The sequence below is a fragment of the Mandrillus leucophaeus genome, unplaced genomic scaffold (genome assembly GCF_000951045.1).
Source record: "Mandrillus leucophaeus isolate KB7577 unplaced genomic scaffold, Mleu.le_1.0 Scaffold11, whole genome shotgun sequence".
Classification (NCBI taxonomy): domain Eukaryota; kingdom Metazoa; phylum Chordata; class Mammalia; order Primates; family Cercopithecidae; genus Mandrillus; species Mandrillus leucophaeus.
Window position 1 is genome coordinate 818,862 of NW_012099209.1, and position 11,719 is coordinate 830,580.

The 11,719-nt window shown below is 46.2% G+C and overlaps 1 protein-coding gene across 1 annotated transcript in view; it reads right to left on the reverse strand.

Moving 5' to 3' along the window:
* The window catches only part of HAUS8 (HAUS augmin-like complex, subunit 8), a 33,529-nt gene that overhangs the window by 7,445 nt on the left and 14,365 nt on the right, over positions 1-11,719 (reverse strand). The window contains exons 5-9 of the mRNA XM_011991032.1: positions 5,737-5,818; positions 3,042-3,137; positions 2,597-2,691; positions 1,854-1,919; positions 1,589-1,747 (exon numbers count right to left, since the gene is read on the reverse strand). Of these exons, the coding sequence (XP_011846422.1) occupies positions 1,589-1,747; positions 1,854-1,919; positions 2,597-2,691; positions 3,042-3,137; positions 5,737-5,818 (498 nt within the window). The remainder of the gene's footprint in view (positions 1-1,588; positions 1,748-1,853; positions 1,920-2,596; positions 2,692-3,041; positions 3,138-5,736; positions 5,819-11,719) is intronic.

Genomic DNA, 11,719 nt, shown 5'->3' on the forward strand with positions numbered 1-11,719 from the left:
TGCCTCAGTTTCCCAAGTAACTGGGACTATAGGCATATGCCACCACACTTGGCTAATTTTTAATTTTTATAGAGATTGGCCAGACGCGGTGGCTCACACCTATAATCCCAGCACTTTCAGAGGCTGAGGAGGGCGGATCACTTGAGGTCAGGAGTTCAAGCCCAGCCTGGCCAACATGGCAAAACCCTGTCTGTACTAAAAATACAAAATTTAGCTGGGCATGGTGGTGCATGCCTGTAGTCCCAGTTACTCAGGAAGCTCAGGTATGAGAGTCACTTGAACCTGGGAGGTGGAGGTTGCAGTAAGCTGAGATCACACCACTGCACTACAGCCTGGGTGACAGAGCAAGACTCCCTCTCAAAAAAAAAAAAAAATTTTTTTTGCAGAGATTGGATGTCACTATGTTGCCCATGCTGGGACAAGTATGTATGCATTCATGACGTGCCTAACTTTTTCTTAATTTTTTTAGTATTTCTAGGCTATGAGGTTCAGCTGAGTTTCTTCAAATTGTCACAAATCTCTAAAACTTTTTCCAATATATTTATTAAAAAAAATCTGCATGTAAGGAGAACCTCACACTCAAATTCATGTTTGTTGTTTGAGGGTCAACTGGGTTTGTCTCTTTTTCTTCCATTTTGAGCTCCCTAAGTTCAGAGACCCTGTATTCAGTCCAGGGACCCTGTACTCAGTTCAGGGTCTAGCTGCAGAGGTGCTCACACGAAAATTTTGGATGTTAGGGGTTGAGCTGTATCTCCCCAAATTCATACCAGACGTTCCAACCTCTAGTACCTCGGAATGTGCCCTTATTTGAAAATAGGGACTTGATCAAGGTCATTAAGTTACCATGAGGTGACCGGGGGGTTTTTTGGGGGGTGTTAATCCAACGCGACTGGTGTCTTGTGGGGAAAGGGGGACACAGACACGCACAGGGGGAAGGACATGTGAACGGACAGAGAAGACAACCATTCACAGGCCAAAGACAGGGCCAGGAGAGATTCTCCCTCGCAGCCCTCAGACACAGCCAACCACCAACACCCCAATCTCCGTCTTCCAGCTTCCGGAACCGTAAGACAATGAATTCCCGTTGTTTTGCTCACCCAGGTTGTGGGACTCTGTTCCGGCAACCACAGGAAACTCACCCAGTGGGTGGGGGGCCCGCCCCTGCCTACCAGCCCTTTCTGGGTTCCAGGGGTTTGTTCCTGTCCTTCTCCCACATGGACACCGCTGACCACACAGCACTAGGAGTGGTGTGCCTCCCACCAGCACCCTGACCCTCCAGGGGAGTCCTCCAGTGCGTCGTCCTGTTGCTGCCCATGATCACCGGGCGCTCAGGAAGTCTCTGCACAAGGGCACAGAAGGTGCGCGCCTCCCTTACTGGTTCACACTTCACTCTGTAACCTCATCCTCTAAAAGTGTCATCACAGACCAACACCAGGACCACAGCAAGTGTGGCTGGCATTAAAAGCCTAACACAGAGTGAGAAGCCAGTGAGCAATGACACCCTAGTACGAATGCTACCCGAAACAGTGGAGATGGGACAGATTCACAGGGAACACTCACTGGTCACAGAGTGTCACTTACAACTGACCTGGGCATCCAGGACATCTGCCAGCTCCCGCTTCCTCTGAGAGAGGAGAAGCCTGCGCTTCAGCTCATGGGCCTTTTTCTGTAGCTTCTCCTTCTCCTTACACATTATTAATAAATTCTTTTCTGCCCTTCTTTCAAACTCAGCAAGATTGTTCTCCATCTGTTAAATGTGAAAGAAAAGCTCAGGTGGGTGGGGCCTCCCTCCCCATGGCGAATGGAGGCCACTCTTCCATCCATGGCGTACGTGAACGAGGAACTGTTTTCACCTTTACGGAGAGTAGCGTCAGCAGTAGCGTCTGAGACTCCATCATTTCCATCGCTTCAGATAAATCCTTAAGAAAAGAAAAAGACCCTCTCAATTCCTGATGAAGTGGTATAAATCCAGCTCTTTTCCCAGCAGGGGCAGAACTCTGGCTTGTGTGGATTTTCTGCATTCAGTTTGATATTTGGTAGTTCTCTACTATACTGGGTCTATTGCTTCTATTTTCTTTGGTTTTCTCCGGTGCTCTGAGATGAGAGAGGGAGGTCCACAACCTTCCTTCCCCTGGCCTGTGGCAGGTGAAGAGACAGCAGCAGCTGGGTAGTCAAGGACAAGCTGAGGATACCCACCAATTTGGTGCTGCGCCAGGACCAGAATGCAGTCTCCCCACCTGCTGGTCCCCCACCCACCAGTCTAGTCCTCACCCCAGTGAGACCACAGCCTAGCCGTCCTCCCACCAAGGGACAGGGCCAGGCACTGTGCCTTTCCTAGCACAGCGTAAGCACGGAGAAGTCCCCTGTCTCATTTTTTACATGGTTCCACACTGGTATCCACTACTGAATGTGTACTCGGGGAAATGTACACTCTACAAACGATCTAAGAACATTTGTGGTCTTGATTTTTGTCCTAAAGGGCATGGGTGTCTTATCTGTTCTTGGATCTGTGGGCACTCGGCAGCTGATTCGGAGTAGAATCTAAATCAGATCCATGCAGCCCGTCTGTGGCTGCCCTCTTGTTTCAAACACTTACTGGGCTCTTTTTCCGAGGGGCAGAAAACGATGTCGACTCCGGTTTCTTTGCTATTGTTTTTGCTAACTGTGGCGTCTTTCTGATGATGCTTTTGTCTAAGATAAAGCACAGCATTTTTAATGGTGAGCAGCGTATCTAGACGGTCCCTGGTTGCCATTTTTTTAAATGATGGGTTTATCGGGATGTAACCCCATCATAAATTGAGGAGTATATGCACTTATAACAGTCCAGCTTAAAGTTGTTCAACTTTGCAAGGGGCAAAAAGCAAGTTCAATATCCTTTACCAAGGTATTAAGTATATTTTTGATGTACACTGTTTTCAACTTACAATGGGTTTGTTGGATGTAACCCCAACATAGGCCAAGGGGCAACTGTACTTTGGAAGCCCCCTGAGACCTACTGCAACCCCCAGCGAGTGACAGAAGGGGCGAAACAAATGATTTACCATTAATGGCAGAGAGATCCAGGTCAGGTGGAGCCGTGCCATGCCCTTCCAGCAACGTGGACTGCAGGTCACCCTTTCCGACCCCACTGCTATCTGCTGTTAAGAAAAGAATCCCCAAAAGTCAGCACAGTCAAGAGACACTCTCCATTGAAGCCAGGAAACGAGGCCGTGTTTTTGAACAATACCACTTGCTTCTAAAAACCCAATTTCATACAAGGTGGAAAGGCTAAAAAAAAAAAAAAAACAACCTGTGGAAATGCCCAGCCATCACCTTGACTCTATTTTTAAAGTACCACTAGAAGAGAGAGACATTCTGTATAACCAAAGAGACGCAAATAAGCCTTTCTGCTAGTTTCCAGGATGCTAAGGGTGGGATACGATGCCATACTCCCATTCTACCCTCTACTCTCTTCCCATCTTTTTTGTTTTGAGATGGAGTTTCACTCTTGTCACCAGGCTGGAGTGCGATGGCGTGATCTCAGCTCACTGCAACCTCCGCCTCCCGGGTTCAAGCGATTCTCCTGCCTCAGCCTCCCAAGTAGCTGGGATTACAGGCACCCGCCACCACGCTCGGCTAATTTTTGTATTTTTAGTAGAGACGGGGTTTCACCATGTTGGCCAGGCTGGTCTCGAACTCCTGACCTCAGGTGATCCACCCACCTCAGCCTCCCAAGGTGTTGGGATTACAGGCATGAGCCACCGCACTCAGCCAAGTAATCTTTCCATCTTTTTTCTGCAGCTTCTGGACTGTTCGTCTTCCCTGGGAGGTCCCTTCGTCTTTTAACTTATATTCTAAACTGTAAAATTAAGCCTTATGCTGTCTAAGATGGGCACTGGCATACAGCATGCTACCATTATACAAGAGCCCGGGAGTGCTGCAAACGCCAACAGATGGCATGTACGATACGTTGTTGCGTTAGGAACTAAGCATGAGACTATTCAATGAACAACTATGCAGCTGAGGAAATGAATGACCTGGAAATGAAAAAAGGAAGGTCACCGCAACTGTAGGATACAACAAAACAACCATTTGTGTTGAAATTCTTAATCTGGAAAGATCAGCAAAAATCTATTGAGAGCACATGCCCTCAGGGCACAGACTGGGAGCCTGGGGTGAGGAGGTGGAAATTTTTCTTTTTTTTTGAGACAAGGTCTTGCTCTGTCGCCCAGGCTGGAGTACAGTGGCACAATCTAGGTTTACTGAAACCTCTGCCTCCCGGGCTCAAGCAATCCTCCCACTTCAGCCTCCTGAGTAACTGAGAATACAGGCGAGTGCCACGACACCCACATAATTTATTTTTTTGTATTTTTAGTAGAGATAGGGTTTCACCATGTTGCCCAGGTTGGTCTTGAACTCCTGAGCTCAAGGGATCTACCCACCTCATCCTCCTAAAGTGCTGGCTGGGATTATAGGCGTGAGCCACCACACCCAGCTAGAGGTGGTAACTTTTTATTGCTATTGCTTTTGCCCTGGAATATTTTATCACCAGCACGTATAGCATTTGAACTAAGAAAATTAATTTTCTACAAAGCCATACAATGGAACTCAAACAAGCAGTCCTTTGAAATCATTATAGTGAGGTTTAAATTAAGGTTTCTTAGCCATGGCATTGCGAGCACGTGGGGCTGGATCCTTCCTTGCTGTGGTGGGGGTGTCCTGTGCATTGCAGGACACTGAGTGGTGGCCTCCCTGGCCTCCACCCACCAGATGCTAGTAAAACCCCTTCCCCCAGGTATGACAACCAAACACATCTCCAGACACTGCCAGAGTCCCCTGGGGGTCAGAATCACCCTTGAGTGAGAACTGGTTTTAAGGTGTGGCAGGCCCAGTCTCTGGTCCCCTGACCACACCAGCATTCCCAGCTTCATGCATGGCCTTCGACCCAGTTAGATGGGGGAAGACTAGCAGGCTGGCTCTAGTGTGGCTGCTTCTCAACCACGCCTGGGAAGGGCGTAGTGCGAATTCTCACAAACATCTACACCAGGAGTGGCAAACTGTAGCCCACAGGCCAAATCCAGCCTGCTTCCTTTGCTTGTAAATAGTTTTATTGGCACACAGCTATACTTGTTCCTCTGTGTCTGGACTGGGGCTGTTTTTAATGTTACAAACAGCAGAGTTGAGTCTTTTTGTTGTTGTTGAGACAGAGTCTCGCTTGGTTGCCCAGGCTGGAATGCAAGGGTGCAATCTCGGCTCACTGCAACCTCCACCTGCCAGGTTCAAGTGATTCGCCTGCCTCAGTCCCGCACCCTCACCCCAAGTAGCTGGGATTACAGCTGTGTGCCACCATGCCCAGTTAATTTTTGTATTTTTAGTAGAAATGGGGTTTCACTATGTTGGTCAGGTTGGTCTTGAACTCCCGACCTCAGGATGAGTCCTCACAGCCTCTCTAAGAGTCTTGCTCTCAGAGCACCAGAAGGAAAACAGTCACATAGACAAGCAACTGATGTCACAAAGCAGTACCATGATGGCAGTGTGGCTTTTCTCTGGGGCCACACAGGAAAGAAGTGATCTCCCCCTTTCTCCACATCCCCGCTCACCTCCCCACATCCCCCCAGTCTGTCCTTAAGCGCCAACCCTTTGCTCACTGCTTCTGACCTTTCCCAGAAAGGAAAGAGGGAACTTTAACTTAGCACCCATGGAGACAAAATGTACTGCCGCGCTCATCACTGCCCGAGGACCAGGGCTGTTTCGCACCTTTGCTTTTCTGGAGCAGGCTGGATTTCCTTCCACCTTCAGACATCTTCCCTCGGGTCTGTGACCCATCTCCTGCAGGAGCCTGTCATGGGAACACATGACACTCAGAGGACAAGACATCCTCCCTTCACAACAAGGGGCCCTGATGTGGTCTGCACTGGGTTTTGTAACTGCTCTTACTTTGAGGCAGGGGAGACATTTAAAGAGGTTTGAAATTTTACCTCATATATACAGGACAAACAACTTTTGTCAAAATGTAGACGCTCACTTGCAGAGAACATAGGAAACTACCAAAATGTTTGCCGGTGATTCTTGACATGGCAGATTACAGATGACTGATTTTTTTCTAGACACATTTCAGTATTTGCTAGTTTGCTAGAGAGAACATATAACTTTGGTCATCAGGAAACACAAAGTTTTTACACATATATTGTCAAAAATATTTTTTTTAAGTAACACATGGAACATTGCCCTTCTAATAACCAAAAGCAAAACGAAAACCTTCTAAAAAGCAAGGGGCAGGGGCAGGTGCAGGGGCCATGGCCAGGGTCCCAGCTACTCAGGAGGCTGAATTGGGATGATCGCTCAGGCCCAGGGGTTTGAGGCTGCAGTGAGCCATGATCGCACCACTGCACCCCAGCCTGGGAGACAGAGCGAGACCAGAGCAAGGACATGACGATGCACAGACACCATTCTCATTCAGTATCACAGTGGAGGTCCTCAGATAAGAAGTAAAAGGCAAACAGGTTGGAAAGGAAAAGTAAAACTCTGTTTTTACAGACGTAATTTTTCATGTAGAAAATCCCCAAACATCTTCAAAACTGCTACTAAAATTAGTAAGTAAGTTTCACAAGAGTTTTCTTTCAATTTTGTGTGTCAACTTGACTGGATATGAGGTGCCCCAGACTGAACATTTTTGGGTGTGTCTGTGTTTACTAATGAGATCAGCATTTGAATTGGTGGATGCAATAAACTGCCCTCCCCAGTGTGTATGGGCACCATGCAATCCCTTGAGGGCCTGAATACAACACAACAGTGGAAGGAGGAGAAATTCATGCCTTTTGCTTCCTGCTTGCCTGGAGCTGAGACGTCTTACCCCATCTCCTCCTGCCCTCAAACTGGGACTTACACCTTTGGCTCCCCTGGTCTCAGGCCTTCAGACTCACACTGAACTAAACCACCAACCTTCCTGGCTCTCCAGCTTGCAGACAGCAGATCCTGGGATTTCTCAGCCTCCATAATTACATGAGCCAATCCCGCGTTAAAAAAAAAAAAAAAAAAAGCCAATCCCCCTTTTATATACTCATATCCTTTTATAAGCATCTCTGATTGGTTCTGTTTCTCTGGAGAACTCTAATACAGCAAGGGTATAGGACGCAGGGTCACTATGTAAAAGTTCACATCTCTAGCAATGAAGTAGCAATGAACAAGTTTGGAGATTGAAATTAAAAGAGAGTACCATATACAATGGCACTAAACACCAAATGCTTAGTTATAAACCCAACAAAATATGTGTAAGATCTATAATCTGGAAGCTACAAAACAAAGTTGAAAGAAATCCAGGAAGATCTGAATATAAATGGAGAAGCATACCATGTTCATGGATTGAAAGACTCCATGTTATTAAGAAGGCATTCTCCCTGATTTATGGATTCAATATAATCAAAATCCAGCAGATATTTTTCTAGAAAATGACAATTCTAAAATCTCTACAGAAAGCCAAAGGAACCAGAAGAGACTAAACAGTCTTGGAAAAGCATAGTGGGAGGTCTCACATTACCTGATCTCACGACTTAGTGCAAAGCTACACTAACCTCAGTAGTGTGAAACTAGCATAAGGATGCATACATAGAACAACGGAAAAGAACAGAGCCCAGACATGATGCCCACATATATATGGTCAACTGGTATTTGACACAGATGATGACAGACTACAATGGGAAAAAGGAAAATCATTTCAATAAATGGGATAGAAACAACTGAACACCCATACATGAAAAAATGAACTTTGATTTAAACATCACACCATACACAAAAACTAACTCACAGACTTAAAAGTAAAACCTAAACTACAAAACTCCTACAAGAAAACAGGAGAAAATCTGTGATCTTGGATTAGGTGGAGATATCTTGGATAAGACTCCAAAAGCACAATCCACAAATGGGGAAAGTGATCAACTGGGCTTCATTGAAATCGACAACTTCTGCCTCTTAAATTAAAACACTTAATAGCATGAAAAGACAAGCCAGACTAGAAGAAAATATTTGCAAAGCACCACAAAGAGCTGGTATCCAGAATATAGAAAGCACCCTCAAAATTCAATAATAAGAAAACAACCCAATTTAAAACTGGACAAAAGATCTCAACAGACACATCAGCAAAGATACAGGAATGGCAAATAAGCACATGAAAAGATGTTCAATATCATCGGCTATTATGAAAACACAAATGAAAACCACAATGAAGTATCACTTCACACCCACAAGACTGGCTAGAATGTGAAAGTAACAACTTGTACTCTTCATCTATGTGCCTAGTGGGAACATAAAGATGGTGCAGCCACTGTGGATAACAGGTAGTTTCTTGTTATCATTATATAGAAACAGATGTTTTCATGTACAATTCACGGCTTGTAACTCCTATAAGCCCTTGTTACAGTAAGCAGGACCTCTCTGACCTCCCACACTCCTTTCACCTGCCAGAGAGGGTCCTGCCTCATACCCCAGAGGAAAAAATGCAACAGAGGCCAAGACGAATCTGAACAGACAGGCCTTGCTGGGTTTAGCACATACCCTTTTTGACCAATCACATTTCCACAGGGCTGTCCATGCTTCAATCATGCCTAAGTCATGAAGACTCCATAAAAACCCAAAAGGAGCTGGGCGTGGTGGCACGTGCCTGTAATCCCAGCACTTTGGGAGGCCGAGGTGGGTGGATCACGAGGTCAGGAGTTCAAGACCAGCCTGACCAACATGGAGAAACCTCGTCTCTACTAAAAATACAAAATTAGCTGGGCATGGTGGTGGGCGCCTGTAATCCCAGCTACTTGGGAGGCTGAGGCAAAATAGCTTGAACCCAGGAGGCGGAAGTTGCAGTAAGCCAAGATCGCACCACTGCATTCCAGCCTGGGCAACAGAGTGAGACTCCATCTCAAAAAACAAAAAACAAAAAAAACACACAAAAGGACAGAGCTTGGAGAGATTTCAGATCAGATAGCTGAACACGTGGAGATTCCTAAAGGGTAGTATGACTGAACAGGCCATGGAAGCTCTATGCGCCTTCCCCCATATCTTACCCTACACATCTCTTATTAAAAAAAAAAAAAAAAAAAAAGAGAGACAGGATGTCACTGTCACTCAAGATGGAGTGCAGTGGCTCACTGCAGACTTAACCTCCTGGACTCAAACAATCTTCCTGCCTCAGCCTCCCGACTAGCTGGGACTATAAGCATGCACCACTACACCTAGCTATTTTTATTTTTTTGTAGAGATAGAGTCTTGCTATGTTGCCCAGGCTGGCCTCAAACTCTTAGGCTCAAGCAATCTTCCCACCCTGACCTCCCAAAGTGCTGGGATTACAAGCCTAAGTCACCATGCCCAGCCACTTACTTGGCTATTGAAAAAAAAAAAATTTTTCAGAGACAGGGTCTCGCCCATGCTAGTCTGGAACTCCTGGCCTCAAATAATCCTCCCATTTCGACCTCCCAAATTGCTGGGATTTCAGGCATGAGCCACCACACTCGACTCCATCTATATCTTTTGTAATATCCTTTATAATAAACTGGTAAACCTAAGAGTTTCCTTGAGTTCTATGAGTCACTCCTGTAAATTAACTGAACCCAAAGAGGGGGGGTCATGGGAATCCCAACTTGAACTTGGTCAGAAGTTCTAGTGGCAGAAGAGGGGCAGTCTTGGGGACTGAACCCTCACCCTATAGGTTCTGATGCTATTTCCAGGTAGAGTGTGTCAGAATTGAATTGGAAGACACCCAGCTGGTGGCTGCTGCTCGCTGGTGGGGGAACCCTCCCTCACATCGGTCACAGAAGTCCTGTGTTGACTGCTGTTGAGTGGGAGAGCAGGAAACACAGTCCGAGTTTTTCTATGAGCCAGCAATCCTCCTCTTGGGAGAAATAAAAACATGTCTACACAAAAAAACACAAGAATGTTTACGGAGGCTTTATTCATAATCACCAAGACAGGAAATCAAGTGACGGCCTGTCAATCAATGAACAGATGAACACACTGTGGTCCATCCACTTGATGGAATACTATTCAGCCATAAGAAGGAACCAGGCCGGGCATGGCGGCTCATGCCTGGAATCCCAGCATTTTGGGAGGCTGAGGCAGGTGGATCACTTGAGGCCATGAGTTCGAGACCAGCCTGGCCAACATGCCAAACCCCTGTCTCTACTAAAAATACAAAAATTAGCCAGGTGGGGTGGCACACACCTGTAATATCAGCTACTCCTGAGGCTGAGGCAGGAGAATGGCTTGAATCTAGAAGGCAGAGGTTGCAGTGAGACGAGATCGCACCACGGCACTCTAGCCTGGGTGACAGAGCAAGACTCCATCTCAAAAACAAATCAAAAACAAAAACAAAAAAAAAAAAGAAGGAAGAACCTACCTGCAATACATGCAACAACAGAGGAACTTGAAAGGCACTCTGCTAAGTGTCAGGAGTCAGAGGCAAGGGCTGCAAACTGTGATGCCACAGATATGACCTTCTAAAAAAGGCAAAACTGCAGATTCAGAAAGCCAATCTGTGGTTGCCTGGGGGTGGGAGAGGGGCTGGTCCTATCAGAGCACAAGGGAATTTAGGGATGACTCATTCTGTAGCTTGATTACAGAGGCGGTTCCATGACCGTCTATGTCTGTCAAAAGGGGCAGGACCCTATGCTGAAAAAAGAGACGCTGACTCCATGTAAATGATATCTTGATTTTAAAAATGGAAGGAAAAAACAGAAAAGATCTAAAGGGCTAAAATGTTACAGCACGCAGACACACGGGGGCGCTGTAACCAAGTCTTGGCGACAACATGAAAATTTGGAGCGCGAAGACTGACTCTTTGTTGAAAATTGCTCTGAAAATAATATGTTTGTGCAAAGGTATCCTCTTTTCTCAAGCCGAATCTTAAGTCACAAGGTCAAGAACCCACCAGCCAACCAGAGTGGAAGACAGGCAGTGGGAATTTGACTTAATTTTATCATAAACCAAGATTTGGAAAGCAGAGGGAAGAATCCAACCTTGACTTCACTGAAAGAAAATATCCAATTGTATAATCTACTGATTGTTCACACCAACTCTCACACAAAGCATGTTCTCACGTGGTTAAATATCTTTCATGTCATTAGTTTCAATGGTTTCATAGTATTTCATGGTGTGCCTACACGATAGTTCACTAAACTCTTCCTCCAATTCGGAGTGATCAAAGCATGTCATTTTTCCCACAGTTTTTCTCTAAAAACCTGTAGCTGTTTTTTTTTTTTAACTCTCTTTTTTTTTAACACAGGTGACAGGGTCTCGCTCTGTCGCCAAGGCTGGAGTGCCGTGGTGTACTCTCAACTCAATGCAACCTCCGCCTCCCAGGTTCAAGTGATTGTCCTGCCTCAGCCTCCTGAGTAGCTGGGATTACAGGCGCACGCCACTGCGCCTGGCTCATTTTTGTAGTTTCAGTTGAGACGGGGTTTCACCATGTTGGCCAGGCTGGTCTCGAACTCCTAGCCTCAAGTGATCCACCCGCCTCAGCCTCCCAAAGTAGCTTGTTTTTTTAAATACCAGCAACACACCAAGAAGTGTGTGCTGGGCACTCGATAAGACAGCTTCAGAATCCAGAAAGCAAATTAACTGGGTTGAAAGGCAAGAATAGCCTGGGCGCAAGGCTGCGCGCGGTGGCTCAAGCCTGTAATCCCAGCACTTTGGGAGGCCGAGACGGGCGGATCACGAGGTCAGGAGATCGAGACCATCCTGGCTAACACAGTGAAAC